Genomic DNA, 23204 nt, shown 5'->3' with positions numbered 1-23204 from the left:
TTCAGAACTCCTATTGAATGTCCAGGTATAGAACCAAACTTGAATGTCTCTCAGGCACTCCCAACTCAACATGTCCAAAAACCATTTATCATCTCCCCTAGACTAAGTTCCTTCCACATTCTCTATGGCAACTGTCCTTTCAACATCCCTGAGTCTCTCATCCCATAACTCTTGTTTATTTATTGTTAAATCACTCAGCTTTTACGTCCTAAGTATTTTTCCAATCCATTCTCTTTCTGATTATAAACAACATTGTTATTTATTTATCACTACTCATCTCAATTAATGTAAAAATCTCCTGACTGACCCTCCTCCCTTCAGTAGTATCTTCCCTTCAATTCATTCTCCAAACAGTCCACCATACAGCTAGAATATCTGGCTCAAACACACATCTATTCATCAATGTCACCTGAAACCTCACTGGCACACATGAGAAATGGAGCTGGAACAAGTGCTGTCTTGATGAATCAGAGCCATGGACTATCCGGTAGTACAAAAAGAGATGTGGCAGGTACAAGATGAGTTTGGAATATCCTGAATGACAGAAAGTAAAGAAGTATCCCCCTCAAAATGATGGGGCATGGTCACAAGCATACAGCAGCCAGGTAAAAGGGACTTTCAAATGGCCAAATCCAAGATAATTTGAAGTGTGCTGTAAGTATAAAACACATATAAGATTTCAAATGTTCAGTACTCTCCCACCAAAATATATATATTAGGGAAATCTGCTCAATGATATGTGGCAGCCTGGATGGAAGGAGAGTTTGGGGGAGAATGGATACAAGTATATGTGTGGCTGAGTTTCTTCGGCATTCACCTGAAACTATCGTTAACACTGTTAATCGGCTATATTCCAATACAAAACAAAAAGTTCAAAACAATAAACAAAAGAGAGATGTGTCCTCAATACGTTTTTAACTTACTTGTTAATGATCTAATATATTTTACAGCTAAATCAGGTGTCTGTCCTTCTCCTATAGTAAATAAAAGCTGGCTCTTATATGGCAAGAGAAGGTTTTATCATCTCAAACTAGAAATGGCCTTTATAGATAACTGATTCTACTATAAAACTGTCAGAAATCCCCCAACCAACCTTTTAGCTAGTTTACAGCTCATGATGCCACAACAGCAAGTTAGGCAAAAATGTTGCCACTTATTTCTCCTACTTGATAAGAGGTCTTATTTCATAAAAATGGATTTTCTGTAGGCATTCTACTAAAAGAACAAAAAAAGTTTTATGCCCAGAGGAAGTACTTATTCATGCCTACTTTAAAATTTTTCAGCAAAATGTTGGGCTTTGATTTTCAATTTGCTGTGTGACTGTACTGTTCCAAAGAGAGCGACAGAACTATGAATATGATACGCCAATCCATCTCCTTCTATCCCTGTTAAGTGCAAATGAGGTCAATCCTAAACCCTAGTTTATATGACTGTTAAAAGTGTAAGGTTCTGCATCTAACAGTTAATAAAGAAAAGCAGCCCTCACTGCTGGCACATCAAAGCTTGGCTGAGATATAACGAGCAACTAGGAAGGATGGTCAGCGACCAACAAACACATATGCTGTTCTGACTTTCAGAGAATGTCACAGCAGTTGAAGCCATAAAAACGTTAAGCCACAAAAGCAGAGCACCATCCCTACTGGGACTGTCAAGCAAGGATGAGAAAAGTCATTTATGTTTTGTGGAACATTTCCCTTAATGTATCAAGGGTGCGCCATGTGATCTGTGATTTTTCTCTGTAGTAAGTGGTAATTGCTAATGTTAAAGGAGACAAAAAATTAGAATCCTAATTCCTTAACCATGTAACAACGATTTTAAATTCACTTTCTTTTCTAACTTGCATATTCACTTTCAAGCAATTCCAAATATAATATACATTCTGTTTAGTATTTAGACTTTTCGCTTAAATAATACTGTAAATTTTGTTTGCACACAGACCTTGTAATTGTCACATGATTAGTGCTATTATATTCAATGACTTGTGTAATCATTCTCCCATGGAGTTGATTATTTAGGTTATTTCCAATGTTTTAGTATTGCAGATAACACCACTATATATCAAACTCAAAAGCCTGGCTGAAACAAAGAATATTTATGGAGGATTTATTCAGCAACATTCAGGCAACAAATATGTCCTAAGCAACTACAATGTACCAGCCACTGTACTTCAGAGTTGGGACTCTTAACCACAATGTAATCCTTTCTTGAATAAGGCAAGATCTAAACAAGTAAGTTTAAATACCATGTAATAAAAAAACAAGACCTGGCTCCCCAGAACTCTGTTATAATATCCAAACTCCTAACATGGGAACTGTGGCCTCTTTCTCCTAACTATCCAAGTATCCAACTATCCTAACTATCTCCAAGACCTGAACTTTATTCCATGATAACCTTCAATTCTTCCAGTACCCTCCTCCTTCACTCACCCAACAAACACATACATGAAGAAGTCTTTGATCATTTCCTTACTTTCTTCCTTCCTCTTCCTCCTCTCTTTCTTCTCTGTAATACTTTCTCTTTCATTTCTCCATTTGTCTGGAGACCAATGAATTTTTTAAAACTAAACTCAGATGTCAACTTTTACATATTTATCCTGCTATGTCCATCCACCAGCTCCTTGAGAGGGACTATGTCTAACTCATCTCTACACGCTCAGGACCTAGGAGAGTGTGTCGTACATAGTGATTCTCACACTTTTTTTGAACAAATGACTACCTTAATAACACTTACCTCTTTTAAAAACTGAATATATACCAGATGTCTCAAAAACATCTTTTTAGCTGGCTAAGAATGTCTACAGGTAAACTTTAACACTGAAATAGACAGCTGTTTACCCGAGATCATAAACACAATGCTTTTTAATTCTACGAAGGGTAGCATTTCCTGAAGGGGTAAGGTTATGAAGTACCTATTTTCTTCCTGATGGAATCTCTGACATATTTTAAAGAATTCAGAGATCCTGATAAATACACCATCTTTACTATATTAACAATGGAATAAAACAACAGATCTAGGCTAATCTAAACTCAGGTCTAATGAAAAGAGAACTCAGGGGACTTCCCTGGTGGTCCAGTGGCTAAGACTCCACGCTCCTGATGCAGGGGACCTGGGTTTGATCCCTGGTGAGGAAATTAGATCCCACATGCTTGCAACTTACAAAAAAAAAAAAAAAAGATCCCTCATGCTGCAACAAAGATTGAAGATCCTGAATGCCGTAACTAAGACTCCGTGCAATCAAATAAAGAAACAGTTATAAAAAAAGAGAACTCAGGACTAAAGAAATGTCATATGCATTTAAAAAATTATCAGAGGATCAGAAGACTTAAAGTTAAGGGAAGAAGAAAACTAAGACTACCTTAGGCAACAAAGAGGACTTACAATTCTAAATAAGGATGAGCAGAAAAAAGATAATCCCCACAGCTGTTCTAGGAAATAATGAGACCCATAAGACAAAGGCACATATCAGATAAGAGCTTCTCAGGAGCATCATAAGCTGCTTCCAACCTAAAGATTCTCTATATTCATGACTGATTCCATTTCTAATAAGACACCTCACCTTTACTTTAAGATACCGAGGTCTCCACCCACCCAAAGACCACATACCAATACAATGATTTTGGCCTGTGGCTGCCTTGTGTTGATAAGCTGTACGATGGCCTCGATTCCACCTGCTACTTCCTCGGCTGTATTTTCATGGTTGTTTGTTCCTACCCAGACAACGATGACCTGTAATTGAGGGAAGGAAGAAAAGATACTCAGGAATAAAGGAATATCCACCAGTTAGTTGAAAATCTTATTTCAAAAATCAAAGAAGGAAAGATGAACTTCTCAAGTGGTTAACTTCAACAGGGCAGGCATCTTAAAACAGTAATGTAGGCCTCGTATATATTAATATCAGGATAAATTCCAAACAGAGCAATACTTAAGTGGTAAAGTTGTGCTAGGAAGAGACGGGAAAATTTCTTTATCATTGTGGAGTTGGTAGTTAATCTCCTAAACTCCAGAAACTATACAAAAAAAAAATAAATAAATTTAACTGTATAAAAATAAAACCACTGCATGTCAAAAAACAAAGTGAAATAAGAAACATGGGAAAAAATATAAGTAACATTAAAAGACTCTAGCAGATGTAACCTTCTAGAAAAACAAAAATAAAAGTACCCAAGGAAGGGTATTAGGTACAAATACACAGTTCTACTTAAGGTAAAGTCAGTGGCATGGAGGCTGGATATAGTTTTTTGAAGTTTTTCTGCTTTAACAATAACTTTTACATGGTGACTATCATCTATAGACACACATCTTACTATGTAACCTAACAAAGTAATTTCCACCTAGCACAAAAAGAATATGCATGAGTTTTTCTATTAGAAAGGCAAAAATAAAATGCTTTCTACTACAGCAACTGTTATCAGTGCCTCAGCTTTTTTCTCTGTTGTTTGGGGTTGGAAAAACTTATATGCAGCATGCCAACTCAGGACACTGATAATTTGATAAGGCACGGGGTACATGTTTGTGCTGAACATTTGTTCACATCTGCCTCAAATTTCCTTTAGAAGAACTTGGAGGCCGTGATTACCAATCTGTTTGTGTGTTAAATGAATCCAAAATTACTTCAAGCGAATCATAGCCCTGCTCCAATGGCCCACCTCTGAGCACTTTCCTCCCCTTACTGCCTCAGGTCCCCAGAATAGCAAACCTCATTAGCATCAAATCTCTTCCAACACCAGACCAAGATAATTATAACAATAACAATTTCAAGTATGAACCAAACAAAGCAATACACTGATCCGTAATTAATCATGTATTTGGAATGTTCTTAAACAATGATAAAACCATCTTAAAGAGGCACGAAGCCAAGAATAATGAAATAATGGTTTAAAGAAATAATTGAAAAAAAAAATTTTAACACTTAACTTTTTTATTTATTTGGCTGAGCCAGGTCTTAGTTGTGGCATGTGGGATCCAGTTCCCTGACCAGGGATCAAACTCATGCCCCCTGCACTGGGAGCATGAAATCTTAACCACTGTACCACCAGCGAGGTCCCAGAAGTAGTTTTTCTTAAAAACTACCAGTTTCTGACAATTTAACTCTCTGCAAAAGACTTAAGATTAAGGTATTTGTTTTTTTTTTAAAAGCTTCATTTCACCTTAGGTTTAATATTCTCCAGTTCTCCATTCTTTAGTCTCCATAAAACATGTCTTGTTGTATCTCCCCCAATTCCAAAATTCAGTGCATGAAGTGGGGAAAAAAGCTCTCGCCATATCTAAAAAGAGAAAAATTCATTTATTTAAGCCAAAATTATTGGAAAATAAAATCCCTCAACTGCAATGTATTGTGAGGTATTTGAAATAACAGTTTCCTTCTTCTGTATTCAAAAATTAACACCCCAAGTGGCATGCTCCCAACTGCAGAAAGTGCTTTGTAATTCAGTTCTCAGTGCAGCATTAGGCCTCAGCTCAAGACCTGAGTCAGAATGCAGAGGTTGTGACCACTTAAGAGATACCAACATTTATAATTAAGCAGTCAACTCAATAAATTCATCTTTCCCTTTATTAAATCATGTAAAAGAAATGAGGTGAAGTAGAAACATGTGATGAAAAAACTTAAAAGAGTGCTAAAGACAAAAAGAAACCTATCTTTTCTTTTAAATTTCCCTTGGGAGAATGCCCAAACAGATTCAAAAGTTCACCCCAAAAATACATAAAATTTTTAAATGGTAAAACACAAATAATAAGAATTGAGAATCACAGCTAGGACAAACAAAAATGAGCAAATACAAGCAAAGAAAGAGTAAAATGCAAATAAGAACTGAAAGTCATGACCAGGACAAATATAATGTGAGGCTTCTTGCAAGCCAACGCAAAAGGGGAATGTACTAATAAATAATGCTACATTTTCTGTCTCATGCTTGATCGCACCAAGAATCCCATCAAGTAGGTCTGATTTCCCTTCTAACTCTGAATTAGGGTGGAACGGATGAAAGTCTGCTATTGACGGATGTGCTGACATTAGCAGCCAAGGACCACCCTCGCCCCTTCACTTTACCTCATACTGCTGCATCAACTGTACCATGGAGTCCCCCACAAACAGGACGTCAGGCTCTTTGTCTTTGCAGTCCAGGACAAATCTGTTGTGCTGGTGTGAAGAAGACAGAACAGTCAGAAGTTTGCATTTCTTTCCCTGTGAGATTTCCTGGTTTAGTCGGAGCAGTGGTCCAACCAGTTACTCTTATTAAACATTCTCTTTGGTCTGTCCCTAAAGCTGATTCCTCTCAGCTGCAATTAACTGCTGGGTCCTACCGAACTGATCATTCTCATGTGCTCAAGAAAATTGGAACGCTGCAGAAACCAGAACAGAAAAATGCAGTCACATTTTTTTTTTTTTTTTAAAATAAAGCTTATGTTTTCCTCCAACTCTTATGAAGAACACTTCAGACATATGAAAAGCTGAAGTAATACAATAATTACCTGTACACACTCCACCTACATTCAACATTTTCCCATATTTGCTTTATCTGTGTGTGTTTGCTGAATCATCTGAGGGTAAGCTGCAAATACTCTCATTCTTCACCTTTAAATATTCCACATGCTAGGACTTCCCTGGTGGTCCAGTGGCTAAGAATCTGTGCTCCCAATGCAGGGGGTCCAGGTTCGATTCCTGTTCATGGAACCAGATTCCACATGCTGCAACTAAGAGCTCACATGCCACAATGATGATTGAAGAACCCACATGCCACAACTAAGACCTGGCGCAGATAAACACATTTTTTAAAAAAAATAAATATTCCACAAGCATCTCCTAAGCATAAGGGTAGTCTACCATAAAGCCATAGAACTACTATCAATACATCTAAGAAAACAAACAATAATCCCACAACTAATATTCGATCTTTACAACGGTTCCAAGAACTGGATAAAGTATTTTATATCTATTTTTTAAACTAGGATCCAATCAAAAGGCATGCATTTTATTTGAATGATTTTAATATGGTCTTTGACAATGTCTGCTAACCTCTCAACGTGAGATGGTGGCAAACTAAGAATTAGGCTTTAATCCAAGTTTCTAGGCTGGGGTGACCTAGACCAGGCATGCTCCTCTCTGCTCTTAAGGTAAAAAGATTTTATTCATTGATGTTAAACCAAAGGACACAGTTTAAGTTTTTATATTCATCCCTGAAACAAATTACCACAATGCTTTAGCAGGTCTCTAACCCAGTTCTATAGAAAGGTCCAAATGCGGTTTCTTTTTCTCAAACGCTACATTCAATTATGCTTCCCCTAGGAATTAAGGTGGAGATGTTACGACGTAAGTATTTCTGTTGATAATACAAGTGGAGATGACACTGTGCTGAAACTGAGATATTCCACTGCGACTGGTAAAAATACAAGAACATTTCTGGAAATAATCTGACAATTAAGACATCTCTTAATTTAACAGGATTTGGGATAGCTTTTTCTTTTTTCTTGTGTAAACGATTTTTTTTTGCATATGTGCAATTTTTTTGCATATGTGCTTAGGTCCATGTCTTGTGTAAACAATTTTTTTTTGCATATGTGCTGCCAAAGCAAGCACTTTAGAGTGGTTTTTCTTTTTTTTTTTGGCTGCACAGTGTGGTGGGATCTTAGATCCCCAACCAGGGTTCAATCATTTTTAAAAACTTACTATTATTTCAATAGTTTTTTTAAACTTAAGGGATAAGATGAACAAAAATAAAACTTTAATTTCACTGAGTAGTGCTCTTTCACATCATGTCATCTCTCTGTGGGTACTCAGGTATCAACTACTTCTCAATACCAACAAAACAGCTCATGTTTAAAGAACATCATGGAATCTGAGCTCTGCTGTTCTAATGGTTTCAGTCCTTTACATTTCCTTTTTAAATAGTTGCAATGAGTTTAGAAAAACAGAAAAGATCAAAGCAAAATACCTATAGCCGTACCATCTTAACCCAGCACCTATTAATGTTTTGGGGTATCTTTTCTCATCATTTTTTCACATGTTCCCCATTCCTCCCCTGCCTTAAAATAGTTGAAACATATGCACACACATCTCCTTCTGGCAACACAGCTTTGGGGACAGGAAAACCCATGTGCAAATTCTAGCTTAACTATTTTCTGGTCAGTGACCTTAAGCAAGTACATAACCCGAGTTTTCCACATCTGCTGACAACTGTTTTAGAGTTGTAAAGATGAGAGTTCCATAAAAGGGACCCAGCTCTTTGCTAGCACCCAACAGGTATTCAATAAATAGGGCCATTATAAATGCATGTAACATTAAAGACATTTTTCTATGTGGCAACATGATTTCCATAATCATAATTTTTAAAAAATTTTATCACATAAATTTAAAAAAACATTATTCATTTACTTATTTGGCGAGGCCACACAGTTTGTGGAACTTTAGTTCCCTGATCAGGGATTGAATCCAGGCCCTTTGCAGTGAGAGCATGGAGTCCTAACCACTGAACCGCCAGGGAATTCCCTATAACCATAGTTTCTAACATTACTTAATATCCTACCGATGCATCCAGTGAGACATGCATATATTTTTTTAGCTCTTTTCCTAATGAAAGATTTGCCAGGACCCTCCTATTGACTGAGATGAAGTAATTTACATGCTTTGTTGTTGTTTTTTTTTACATGTTGGTAAGTTTTAGGTCAAAGATCAACACTTTTATGGATCTTGGAGATATTTCCAAATTCTTAACAAAATGTCTATTGGCTGTATCTATACTGACTCCAGCATGTATAAGAACTCATTTTACCATAGTCACACCTGTACTGGTCATTAGTATTTCCCTCTCCCTCCTTCTTCTCATTGTTTTAATCTGTACCTTTTGGAAACAAAAAGTTAAACAGTTCTTGCCATGCTCATTGAGATACTTATCTAGTATATCTGAGGATATTTTTTACTGATAATACAACAAAAAATATCAGTGCGTCATCTGTAATATTTATTGCAAATACTTCTGTCAGTTGCTGCTAAGCCTTCTTTAGCTGGTTACTGTTTTGATATGATTTGCTATAAAATTTGTCTACAGTCAAGTCTTTTTATTATCACCCTCAAAAACAAACTTTTTACTATGGAAAATGTCAAGCATACAGGAAAGCAGAGAGGACCACACAATGGATCTCCATATATCCATCATCAATTACAGCAATCATCTAACTATGGCCATTATTAATTCAACATTCCAGAAGATACTGCCCCACCTCATTTTCAGGTTACTTTGAAGCAAATCAAGGACGAGCATTTCATGTAAAAAAATTTCAATATGTAACTCTTAAAAGATTAAAAAAATTCACTACCAAAATACCAGTTCTACTCTTCTAAAATTAATAGCAATTCTTTAATATCAACAAAATAACTAGTGTTCAAACTCAATGTTACAAAATTTTATGTTTTTTAAAATCAGGATCCAGACAATTTGTCTCTTAAAATTCCTTTTAATGTACAGGTTCCACCTCCCTCAGTCACCTCCTTCCAAACTTATTTTTTAAGGAATATGACTGTCTGACCTATAGAATTTTAGGTCATAGTCTAATCTCCATAGTCTGGACTCTGTTGACTACATTCCTGTGGTGGTGGAGGACAAGTTCATTGGTTCCAGCTACTTCTTGATATGTGGTACTTAAGTCTAGATTAGGGATGGACAGTTTGGCAATACTCCATGAGTATCACTTTTTTTTTTTTTTTTGAGTATCACTTTAACACTTGTTTTAATCATGATTATTTTTTTAATGTTTTGTTTTGAAATAATTTTAGATGTACATAAGATTTGCAACGATTGTACAGTATTTGTACATAAGCATAGACATGTGTCAAACATAAGACATTTACAAAAAAAAAAAGACATTTACATTAGGAAATACTAGCAACCAAAATAAACTACACTCACAACTCACTAATTTTTCCACTAATGCCCATTTCCTGAATCAATCTGGGATATTACGCTGTATTTAATCTCCATATCTCTTTTAGTCTATTCCAATATGGGACAGTCTCTTGATTTTTCCTTTTCTTTCATAACCTCAACACATTCAGCTGTGCTTGGGTGTTCTGCAGATGGTCCTTCAATTTGGGTCTGTCTGATGTCTTCCCATGAACAGACTGAGGTTATGGATTTCTGGGGAATATGATGACAGAGGTAATGTGCCCCTGTTTATCATATCAGTGGGTACATGATACCAATATGACCTACTACTGGTGATGTTAACACTGATCACTTAGGTAAGGTGCTGTTTGCCAGTTTTCTCCACTATCAAGTCACTATTTTCTGTTCCACACTCTGTTAGAAGCAAAACACTAAATTCAGCGCCAGTTCCTACAGGGAAGGGTATCAAAAGATGTGCAGTCATATGTTAAAGCTACCAAAGTAATTTACAAGGAGATACTACACAAATCCATTGTTTCTCCTTAAAGCTGTGTTCACCAATGTTAGTATTCCTCAGTGGATCTTGCCTACAGTACTGAAGTGTCCTATCCATGGTTTTTCTTTTCCTCCTTCCTTCTATATTTATTTAAATTATTCTGTAAAGAAGATTTTGCCCTCCTCTCCTATTTATTCATCCATTCATTTATTTACAGGGAATGGATCAATGAATACTTATTCTTAGTTATAAACCAATATTATCAATTATTCTCTTGCTCAAATTGTTCAGCACTGCACTCTGGGTGCTCGTTCAGGTCTGCTCCAGGTGGTCGAAGTTAATGCCATCGACGAGAGAAACCAACACTGCGTATTCTGCGTGCTGCACTGGGGACCCAGCACTTCAGCGGTATTTCTACCGTCCATCTTTTTTCCCCCCTCCCTTTTCTTTCTTGAGTAGTTCCTTGTTTTCTTGCACTGTAAGATGGTCCAGGCCCATCTTTTTATTTTCTTTGCCTCGGCTATAAAATCAATGATTTCTCCAAAGAGGCCTGGTTCCTTTCACTGGAGAACTGTATTTAAAAGCCAAGATCTAGGTGCACAATATATTTTAATACAAATTAGTCCTTCCATATTATACAAGCTTTTTTTAAAAAAATTAATGAATCAGTTCTAATGAGATGGATGAAACTGGAGCCCATTATACAGAGTGAAATAAGCCAGAAAGATAAAGACCAATACAGTATACTAATGCATATATATGGAATTTAGAAAGATGGTAACGATAACCCTATATGCAAAACAGAAAAAGAGCCACATGTACAGAACAGACTTTTAGACTCTGTGGGAGAAGGCGAGGGTGGGATGTTCTGAGAGAACAGCATTGAAACAAGTATACTTGCAAGGGTGAAACAGATCTCCAGCCCAGGTTGGATGCATGAGACAAGTGCTCAGGGCTGGTGCACTGGGATGACCAGAGGGATGGGATGGGGAGGGAGGCAGGAGGGGGGATCGGGATGGGGAACACATGTAAAATCAATGGCTGACTCATGCCAATGTATGGCAAAAACTACTACAATATTGTAAAGTAATTAGCCTCCAACTAATAAAAATAAATGAAAAAAATTAAAAATTAAAAAAATTAAAGTCATGTTCTTCTTTCATTTGACTATCTTTTTTCCCAGTCAGTGCTAATTATTTAACGTCTGCTAAATTTATGCCAGAAACTACACACACACACACACACACAAAATAAATAAATCTAGGTTTATCACTACTTTTCAGTAAACTTATAAAATGACCTAAGTGCCCATCAATGAGAAAATGAACAACCCACTGTGGTATTTTCACATAAAGCAACAAAATACTAAAGAGGGAAGAAAAAAATCAATCAATTATAGCTATACTTTTAACCTGTATGATATACTGCAGAGAAAACACATTCAGAAAGATACTGAAAGATAAATACAAAGATACTATTTACATAGTTTAAAAACATGCAAAAATACTAAATACATTGTTTAGAGATTATATATGTAGTATTCAAATACGTGAAAAAAATTCAGGATACTGGGGAGGTAGGAAAGAGAAAGAAATGTGATCAATGAGGCATATATGGGGAACACAATTCTTTCAGCAATGCTGTATTTTTTTAGAGTGAGAAGCAAACAAACAGATGCTCAAAATATTTCATAATACCTTAAAAAAAAGTATGTATCTATTTGGCTAAACTGGGTCTTAGTTGCAGCATGTGGGATCTAGTTCCCTGATCAGGGATCAAACCTAAGCCCCCCTGCTTTGGGAGCACAGAGTCTTAACTACTGGACCACCAGGGAAGTCCCCATAATACTTTCTGAAAGATATAAACAAATGAGAAAGATTAAGAAAGAATAACCAAGTAATTGATCCATAGGAGAACACTCAAAATATAATAGCTAAAGGCTGATAAATTTTAAGCCCAAGAAGACAAAAACAGAGAGAGAATACAACTCTGAAGAGTACAAAAAGAATCATGAAATACTAAAACAGGAAACTTTGGAGACTTCAAATCATACAGAACTTGTTAGTTCAAAAGACAATATGGTTCAAAACAGATAAAGGGTAAATATACTTAAGTGATAACACTTTATTAAAAAGTAAGCTACAAGTACTGAAAAAAAAAAAAGGTGCTTAAAAAAAAAAACCCAGTGGGACAAAAAAAGGGGGAAAAAAAAACCAGAAACAAAATAATAGGACATACTAAGAAGACAACGGCATGAGAGATTGAAGGGATTCCCACTTGCTAAACCTGGGACAACCTGACTTTCAAAATTACAGTGGATTATATCCCACTTGAATAAAGTAAGAACCTATGAATCTGTATTATAACAAATTAGGACTGGTTTATGGCAACACTATCTTAACCAAGTGATCGAAGTTAGTATCACCAATGAGACAAACCAACGTCAAAATGCCTTCTATGTGATGCACAGAAGGCATTACTTCCCTGATATTCCTGCCAAAAATGCATAACCTGAACCCTGATTACAAGAAGACAAACTCAAACTGAGGGACACACCACAAAATAAACAGCCTATACAAATGGTCAAGTCATGAAAAACAAATGCTAAGAAATGTTTCTGATTAACGGAGAATAAAGAGATATATGACAACCAAACGCAATGTGTGATCCGAGATTGGTAAGAAAACTGATATAAACAACAGACAACTGAAGAAATATGAATATGGTCTTTGCATTTGGTAACAGTATGGTGGTTTAGTTGCTAAGTCGTGTCCGACTCTTGCAACCCCATGGACTACATAGCCCGCCAGGCTCCTCTGTCCATGGGATTCTCCAGGCAAGAATACTGTAGTGGACTGCCATCTCCTTCTCCAGAGGGAACAGTATACTGTCAGTGTAAAATTTCCTGATTTTAATAACTATACTGCAGTTATGTGAGAGACTGTTCTTTTTCTTAGAAAACACTCAAATATTTAGGGGTAAAGGAGCATCATGAACACTGCAACATAGTTTCAAATGACTCAGAAAAAATATTAACTTGGTAAATAGTATAAACAGATTCCAACAGAGTAATTATGCAGATACAGCAAAATGTTAACTGGCAAATCCATATGAAGGATACAGGAAGTTCTTTCTAAACTGTTTGTAATACTTGTTGCATATATGCATATATATGTATATAAGCATATATATACTTATGAACTTACTTTGAAATTTAAAAAAGCTTAAAAAAAAAAAATAGAAACATCGCTATCTACTAAAATTAACAAAGGGCAATGAACATGCTTTAAAATATTCCTCAGTTCCAATATCAGATGGTGATTAGAATGACATCTCTAACATAAAAAATTTTTATTTACAGTAATCAGTTCTTGTTGACCATTAAAAACACCCTTTTGTAGCTTTGGTCAAGACTCTAAAATTCAGAGAGATTCATCTATGTGCACCTCCCTTACCTGAGACATCCATCTGTCGTCTCCTTGAATGTCTTCTGCTGCATGTGGAATGGCTGCTGGGTTTGAGTCTCCTTGGCTCATTCTACACCTAAGGGAAAAAAGGTCTATGTCATGTTTTGTTCACTGACAGGAATGTCTGTTACTGCTTATTTAAATATTACATGTCAGGTTTTAAATAAGAATTAAATAAATTTCATTGTGGTTTTGCCTAGAAACGATGCAACTGGAGTTTATTTTCAGCAGATGAGTTCCAGGACATGACTGCACAAGTTCCATAGATATTCCAGCACTACTAGACTTCCAGACAGGTTTGAATACCATTCAGGAACAGTGCATTACATTTTAAAAGTCTGCTCCAAGTATATACCTTACACTTACATTCACTTTTCATGAATACATGTTATTGTAACAACCAAATGACAAGCAGTTAAGCTCTTATGGTTCAAAGATATCTTAGATAAATATATTAGATATCTATATTATTATAGACATATAATATCTATATAAGTTCAGACGTTCAGTCGTGTCCAACTCTTTTGAGACCCCATGAACCGCAGCATGCCAGGCCTCCCTGTCCATCACCAACTCCCAGGGTTCACCCAAACCCATGTCCATTGAGTCAGTAATGCCAGCCAACCATCTCAACCTCTGTCATCCCCTTCTCCTCCTGCCCCCAATCCCTCCCAGCATCAGGGTCTTTTCCAATGAGTCAGCTCTTTGCATCAGGTGGCCAAAGTATTGGAGTTTCAGTTTCAGCTTCAGCATCAGTCCTTCCAATAAACACCCACGACTGATCACCTTTAGGATGGACTGGTTGGATCTCTTTGCGGTACAAGGGACTCTCAAGAGTCTTCTCCAACACCACAGTTCAAAAGCATCAATTCTCCGGCGCTCAGCTTTCTTTATAGTCCAACTCTCACATCTATACATGACCAGTGGAAAAACCATAGCCTTGACTAGACGGACCTTTGTTGGCAAAGTAATGTCTCTGCTTTTTAATATGCTGTTTAGGTTGGTCATAACTTTCCTTCCAAGGAGTAAGCGGCTGCAATCACCATCTGCAGTCATTTTGGAGCCCAGAAAAATAAAGACAGCCACTGTTTCCCCATCTATCTCCCATGAAGTGATGGGACCAGGTGCCATGATCTTAGCTTTCTGAATGTTGAGCTTTAATCCAACTTTCTCATTCTCCTCTTTCACTTTCATCAGGAGGCCCTGTAGTTCTTTTTCACTTTCTGCCCTAAGGGTGGTGTCATCTGCATATCTGAGGTTATTCATATTTCTCCCAGAAATCTTGATTCCAGCTTGTGCTTCCTCCAGCCGCACGTTTCTCATGATGTACTCTGCATAGAAGTTAAATAAGCAGGGTGACAACATACAGCCTTGACGTACGCTTTTTCCTATTTGGAACTAGTCTGTTTTTCCATGTCCAGTTCTAACTGTTGCTTCCTGACCCGCATACATGTTTCTCAAGAGGAAGGTCAGGGGGTCTGGTATTCCCATCTCTTTCAGAATTTTCCACAGGTTATTGTGATCCACACAAAGGCTTTTGGCATAGTCAAAAAAGCAGAAATAGATGTTTTTCTGGAACTCTCTTGCTTTTACGGTGATCCAGCGGATGTTGGCAATTTGATCTCTGGTTCCCCTGCCTTTTCTAAAACCAGCTTGAACATCTGGAAATTCATGGTTCACTTATTGTTGAAGGCTGGCTTGGAGAATTTTGAGCATTACTTCACTAGCATGTGAGATGAGTGCAATTGTGTGGCAGTTTGAGCATTCTCTGGCATTGCCTTTCTTTGGGATTGGAATGAAAACTGACCTTTTCCAGTCCTGTGGCCACTGTTGAGTTTTCCAAATTTGTGGGCATATTGAGTGCAGCACTTCCACAGCATCATCGTTCAGGATTTGAAATAGCTCCACTGGAATTCCATCACCTCCACTAACTTTGTTCGTAGTGATGCATCCTAAGGCCCACTTGACTTCACATTCCAGGATGTGTGGCTCTAGGTGAGTGATCACACCATTGTGATTATCTGGGTCGTGAAGATCTTTTTTGTACAGTTCTTCTGTATATTCTTGCCACCTCTTCTTAATATTTTCTGCTTCTGTTAGGTTCATACCATTTCTGTCCTTTATTGAGCCCATCTTTGCATGAAATGTTCCTTTGGTATCTCTAATTTTCTTGAAGAGATCCCTAGTTTTTCCCATTCTATTTTTTTCTTCTATTTCTTTGCATTGATCGCTGAGGAAGGCTTTCTTATCTCTCCTTGCTATTCTTTGGAACTCTGCATTCAAATGGGAATATCTTTCCTTTTCTCTTCTCCTCTTTTCACAGCTATTTGTAAGGTCTCCTCAGACAGCCATTTTGCTTTTTTGCCTTTCTTTTTCTTGGGGGTGATCTTGATTCCTATCTCTTTTTTTTTTTTTGATTCCTATCTCTTGTACAATGTCATGAACATCCATCCATAGTTCATCAGGCACTCTTGACTATCAGATCTAGTCCCTTAAATCTATTTCTTACTTCCACTGTATAGTCATAAAGGATTTGATTTAGGTCATACCTGAATGGTCTAGTGGTTTTCCCCGCTTTCTTCAATTTCAGTCTGAAGTTGCTAATAAGGAGTTCATGATCTGAGCCACAGTCAGCTCCTGGTCTTGTTTTTACTGACTGTATAGAGCTTCTCCATCTTTGGCTGCAAAGAATATAATCAGTCTGATTTCGGTGTTGACCATCTGGTGATGTCCATGTGTAGAGTCTTCTCTTGTGTTGTTGGAAGAGGGTGTTTGCTATGACCAGCGCGTGCTCTTGGCAAAACTCTACTAGCCTTTGCCCTGCTTCATTCTGTACTCCAAGGCCAAATTTGCCTGTTACTCCAGGTGCTTCTTGACTTCCTACTTTTGCATTCCAGTCCCCTATAATGAAAAGGACATCTTTTTTGGGTGTTAGTTCTAGAAGGTCTTGTAGGTCTTCATAAAACCGTTCAACTTCAGCTTCTTCAGCGTTACTGGTGGGGGCATAGGCTTGGATTACTGTGATATTGAATGGTTTGCCTTGGAAATGAACAGAGATCATTCTGTCATTTTTGAGATTGCATCCAAGTACTGCATTTCAGACTCTTTTGTTGACTATGATGGCTACTCCATTTCTTCTAAGGGATTCCTGCCCACAGTAGTAGACATAATGGTCATTTGAGTTAAATTCACCCACTCCAGTACATGTTGGCTCAATGATTCCTAGAATGTCGATGTTCACTCTTGGCATCTCCTGTTTGACCACTTCTAATTTGCCTTGATTCATGGACCTAACATTCCAGATTCCTATGCAATATTGCTCTTTACTGCACTGAATCTTGCTTCTATTACCAGTCCCATGCACAACTGGGTGGTGTTTTTGCTTTGGCTCCATCTCTTCATTCTTTCTGGAGTTATTTCTCCACTGATGTCCAGTAGCATATTGGGCACCTACCGACCTGTGGAGTTCATCTGTCAGTGTCCTATCTTTTTGCCTTTTCATACTGTTCATGGAGTTCTCAAGGCAAGAACACTAAAGTGGTTTGCCATTAAGGCCCTTCTCCAGTGGACCACATATCTATATAATAATATATATATTAGATATCTGCTAGGTATCTATATTAGAGAACTAGAGTCATACACTTAAAAATTACTACAGCAATGATTAGACTCCATTGATTACTAAACAGATTATAATATACTATGCTATCTAATCTATAGTACAGTATATACCTGTACTAGAGATTATAATAAAATTAGTTGTGGGCTTTGGCACTGATTTTTGACAAATGTTTACTGCTGCTAAGTCACCTCAGTCGTGTCCAACTCTGTGCAACCCCATAGACGGCAGCCCACCAGGCACCCCGTCCCTGGGATTCTCCAGGCAAGAATACTGGAGTGGGTTGCCATTTCCTTCTCCAATGCATGAAAGTGAAAAATGAAAGTGAAGTCACTCAGTTGTGTCTGACTTTTAGCGACCCCATGGACTGCAGCCTATCAGGCTCCTCCATCCATGGGATTTTCCAGGCAAGAGTACTGGAGTGAGGTGCCACTGCCTTCTCCGAAAACGTTTCCTAGGTACTTTTATTTTTGACAGGTCTCCACTGATAAAATATGATTAACGATGAGCCTAAATATGGCATCTGACAGTAGAGGAGACCCTGGAGGAGGGCATGGCAACCCACTCTAGCATTCTTGCCTGGACAATCCCATGGACTCAGGATACTGACGGGTTACAGTCCATAAGGTCGCAAAGTCAGACATGACTGAAGTGACCTAACACCGCACAGCACAGTGCAGAAGAATAAATCAGTGAAATTCAGAAAAATTAGAAATGCTACTCTTTAAGAAAGACAAATGAGAAACCAGATTGTCTTCAACCAACTCTGGAGAATATATAATACATACTAGAGGCATTAGGCTTAAGAGGCCTCTGGGCAAATGCAAAGGATGATGAAAGAGAAAAGGCTGGGTTTTGCGACTTACAGAAAAAGAGGCCATACTATTTCCTTCCTTTGCATCCTCAAATAAAACTAAACTGTCTCAGAAAGAGGACTGAGTTATAGCTTTTTAGTAAGTATTCACTGAGTAAATAAAATACCCTGGATTGCCAAGGTAGCAGCTTTTCAGGATCAGAAAGTAACAAGCCCTAAACATGAAAGCAAACTTTCATTCATAAAAAAGAAATTACAGAAGCAAACAATTTTAACACTAATTATGCAACCAAACTCGCTCAGCTCTAAATGACCCTAGGTCTAAAAACAACTGGGCTCAGGGTTTAGCCCATATCTGACTAAAGATGTAAAATATCATTCACAACCTGTATTTCTTCAGATTACTAAACTATGCAACTATTGAAAACAACAGAAAGACTAGTATCAACGCTACACCTTCTACATACAGCCTCCAATCCTCACAAAAGTATTGCAAGATGAAGAAAATGAGGATCAGGTAATTTAGGTAATTTGTGCAGTAAGTAATGGAAAAGAGGTTTGCCTGACCCCAATTACATCACATCTGGCCCACTGATCAAAAACCAGTTCATGCCAACTCCCTAAAGGGAACCTATATCATTTCAAGAATAAGGAAGAACTATAAAAAGAACCTGTATAGATCTAATCAGACTATGATATCTGTTTGGGGGTTTCACTGTCTAAGAAAAGTATGGAAAAATTAAAATACATTAAAAAAAAAAAAAAGATTACAAGGTTAAAACAGACAGCTATATAAAAATGTTTGTTTTTGAGGTTCTCCTTTTGTTTTTAACCAATAAAACATTTTAGATCTTCCATATTCGTTTCTTGTGGGGGGGGATGTCTACATTCAATTCTTGATTTAAGTCTGGCTATTCAAGTGAAATCTGATATGGCACTTAATAATTGTTTTAATTTTAAAAGTAACTTTCTTTCCTGCTAGTCAAAAAGCACTACTGCTCTTGAGACTGACAAGGAGCAATCTCATTTTCTAGATTTCAAAACTGGATACAGAGGACTTCCCTAGTGGTGCAGTGGATAAGAATCTGCCTGCTAATGCAGGGGACACAGGTTTGATCCCTGGTTCACAAAGATTCCAAATGCTTCGGAGCAACTAAGTCCATGCACCACAACTACTGGAATCTGAGCACTCTAGGGCCCATGAGCCACAGCTACTGAGCCTTTGTGCTACAACCACTGAAGCCTGTGTGTTTAGAGCCTGTGCTCCACAACAGAGCCCATGCACTGCAACAAAGAGTAGCCCCACAGCTAGAGAAAGCCTGCACGCAGTAATGAAGACCAAGTGCAACCAAAATTAAATAAATTTTTAAAAAATTAGATATACAATGTAAAGAAATATAGCAACAAAACAGCTCCATTTTCCACTCACTAGTTGAAAAAATCTATTGCCTAACTTTTAATATAGATTAAAACACCCCACTATTTCTCATTATTTCCCCACCTGGAGCATGTTAGGTATTTCTGAGGCAAAACTTAACGGACACAGGGTTAACTGAAAGATCACTACTAAAATGGAGAAAAATAATTTGTTCTACTTGAATGGGAAAGACTAGAGATCTCTTCAAGAAAACTGGAGATACCAGGGGAACATTTCATGCAAAGATAGGCACAATAAAGGACAGAAACAGCAAGGACCTAAAAGAAGCAGAAGATATTAAGACGTGGCAAGAATACACAGAACTATACAAAAAAGGTCTTAATGACTCGTATAACCACAAAGGTTTGGCCACTAACCTAGAGCCAAATATCCTGTAATGTGAAGTCAAGTGGGCCTTAGGAAGCATTACTTGGAACAAAGCTAGTGGAGGTGGTGGAATTCCAGTTGAGCTATTTCAAATTCTAAAAGATGATGCTGTGAAAGAGCTGCACTCAATATGCCAGCAAATTTGGAAAACTCAGCAGTAGCCACAGGACTGGAAAAGGTCAGTTTTCATTCCAATCCCAAAGAAAGGAAATGCCAAAGAATGTTCAAACTACCATACAATTGTGCTCATTTCACATGTTAGCAAGGTAATGCTCAAAATCCTTCAAGTTAGGCTTCAACAGTACGTGAACTGAGCAAACTTCCAGATGTACAAGCTCGATTTAGAAAAGGCAGAGGAACCAGAGATCAAATTGCCAACATTCATTTGGATAATAGAAAAACCAAGAGAATTCCAGAAAAACATCTACTTCTGCTTCAATGACTATGCTGAAGCCTTTAACTGTGTGGATCACAACAAACTGTGGAAAAATCTAAAGAGACGCGAATACCAGATCACCTTATCTGTCTGCTGAGAAATCTATATGCAGGTCAAGAAACAACAGTTAGAACAGGAAGTGGAACAATGGACTGATTCAAAATTGGGAAAGAAGTACATCAAGGCTACATATTATCATCCTGCTTATTTAACTTATATGCCAAGTACATCATGCAAAATGTCGGGCTGGATGAATCACAAGCTGGAATCAAGGTTGCCCGGACAAATATCAACAACCTCAGATATGCAGATGATACCACCCTTATGGCAGAAAGTGAAGAAGAAAGAACCAAAGAGCCTCTTGATGAAAGTGAAAGAGGAGAGTGAAAAAGCTAGCTTGAACCTCAACATTCAAAAAAACTAAGATCATGGCATCCAGTCCCATCACTTCATGTCAAACAGATGGGAAAAAAATGGAAACAGTGATGACAGACTTTACTTTCTTGGGTGCCAAAACCACTGTGGACAGTGACTGCAGCCAGGAAATTAAAAGATACTTGCTTCTTGAAAGAAAAGCTATAACAAACCTAGAAAGCGTGTTAAAAAGCAGAGGCATCACTTTGCCAACAAAGGTCTGTTAGTCAAAGCTATGGTTTTTCTACTGGAAAAATACATCTCACATGTATGGATGTGAGAGTTGGACCATAAAGAAGGTTGAGCGGAACTGATGCTTTTGAATTGTGGTGCTGTAGAAGACTCGAGAGTCTTTCGGATTGCGAGGAGGTCAAGCCTTTCAATCCTAAAGTAAATTAACCCTGAATATTTGTTGGAGGGACTGACGCTGAAGCTCCAATACTTTGGTCACCTTTTGTGAAGAGCCGATTCACTGGAAAAGACCCTGATGCTGGGAAAGACTTGAGGATAAGAGGAGAAAGGGGTGGCAGAGGCTGAGGTGGTTAGACAGTATCACAGCTTCAACGGACCTGAGTTTGAGCAAACTCTGGGAGATAATAAAGGACAGGGAATCTTGGAGTGCTGCAGGTTCATGGGGAATGCAGTCAGACACAATTTAGCAACTGAACAAGAGCAAACACTCTATGATTACATAATTGAAACCATTTTCCGAGGGATCGTTAAAAAAAAACAAGGATAACAAACTGTGCATACAAGGTGCCTCCCTAATAAAACATATCCAAATACATCCTTCATCACTTAAAAACACAATGCAGGCACTTCAACTACATTTCAGTTCTTGGGATACCATGTTCAGATCTTGTTAAGAACTTTAAAAGAATTTTTTTTTTGACAAACCAGGTGTCTCAAGGAAAGGAGCCAAGGAGAAATTAAAAAACCTATCATATCAGAAATAGTTGAAAGAAATAAGTATGTTTATAATCTGTAGAAAAACTGGTTGGGGAAGAGATCACAAGACAAATGGTTGTCAAAATACTTGAAGATTATTAGGAAGGGATTTAAGGCTTACTCTACAGTGTCTCCAAATAGGAAGACAAGGCCAGTGGATATCGTGTACAGACAGACAAATTTCTAACACACAGAACTGCAAATGACATCATCTGTCTCTCAAAGCAGATTCCTCCAAAGGCAACTCAGAGATGAGGTGAACATCTATTAGAAAAGCATAAAGCATGTGAGTCAAGATTGGCCCAGATCAGTGGGGTTCCAACCTTTTTTTTTAAGGTTTTAGAATCTTTTTGAAATGCTCCTTAATATATGTATATTTACAAATCAGTTGTGAATTGCTGTTAACCTGTATATTAAATATTAGTAAAGGTAATAAAAACTTCATTCCTAAAAAATGCATGTAGAAAGAGGTTCTAAATTTTTTCCTATATTCTAATGGTCACCTTATGCAACCAAGGGCAGTGCATGGAAGTATTCTGAAAGCTGTAATTAGTAACAACAGAAAAAACCCCCACCAGAGAGGGATCTGACTCCCATCTCACTGCACTGCTTGGTAATTAATTGCCCTCATGCAGCAAGTCATTAGCTTCCGCGATCACAAACAGCAGGTTCAGTTACAAAAACCCAGGAGAATGGAGATAAAGGTCCAAGGAAATTAACTTATCAGTAGACTATTCCAGGCAAACTTTTAACTGTCCATTAAAATGAGTTCTCTGAAAAAAAAAGAGTTCTCTGGGAAGATGAGTAAATGACTTGCACAGCATTTCCCAATTTTCCTGCATTTTCTGTCTTCTCTACTTGACTCAGACTATGAAAATATAGTACCAGAATTTCCAAATGCTTGTACCAGAGTGGTGTAGTATGTCTAGCTAGTATGTCTAGCTCCAACAACAAAGAATTATAAACCCTCAAGCTAAGCTGGATGCTTCATGAGTCAGGAAACAGATGGAGAGGGAAAGTCGCACTAAGAATTAAAAAGATTTAGAATGTTTCCACTCTGACCTAAGACTCCTCGTTTTCAGAGAGAGCTGGCAAGCTTACTCTAAAGGAGAAGACAGGCCTCATCCCGAGTACCCTGCCTCAGTGGAGGGGTGGATGGGTCCCCGGGTTCCAGTACATCCATAATTCATTATCAAATGCCCAAGCCAACACATTAAAGCAAGATGATTTCATACTCCTCCCCTGCTCCCCCACAAGGAGGCAACCTTTATATCAGAACAATGTGCCCAGAAGAAGAATCTGCAGACACAAGGCATATCCCAGGGAAGGCA

General features: G+C 37.7%; 1 protein-coding gene across 2 annotated transcripts in view; it reads right to left on the bottom strand.

The window, feature by feature from the left end:
• PAFAH1B2 (platelet activating factor acetylhydrolase 1b catalytic subunit 2) overlaps window positions 1-23204 on the bottom strand; it is a 28376-nt gene that overhangs the window by 3606 nt on the left and 1566 nt on the right. For both annotated transcript variants that reach the window (XM_043899990.1, XM_043899997.1), the window contains exons 2-5: window positions 13827-13914; window positions 6047-6136; window positions 5148-5264; window positions 3604-3726 (exon numbers count right to left, since the gene is read on the bottom strand). In XM_043899990.1, coding sequence (XP_043755925.1) covers window positions 3604-3726; window positions 5148-5264; window positions 6047-6136; window positions 13827-13907 — 411 coding nt within the window. In that variant the 5' untranslated portion in view covers window positions 13908-13914. The remainder of the gene's footprint in view (window positions 1-3603; window positions 3727-5147; window positions 5265-6046; window positions 6137-13826; window positions 13915-23204) is intronic.

This window comes from Cervus elaphus, chromosome 1, assembly GCF_910594005.1.
Source record: "Cervus elaphus chromosome 1, mCerEla1.1, whole genome shotgun sequence".
NCBI classification, from domain to species: domain Eukaryota; kingdom Metazoa; phylum Chordata; class Mammalia; order Artiodactyla; family Cervidae; genus Cervus; species Cervus elaphus.
This window is presented reverse-complemented; position numbering and strand designations above follow the sequence as displayed.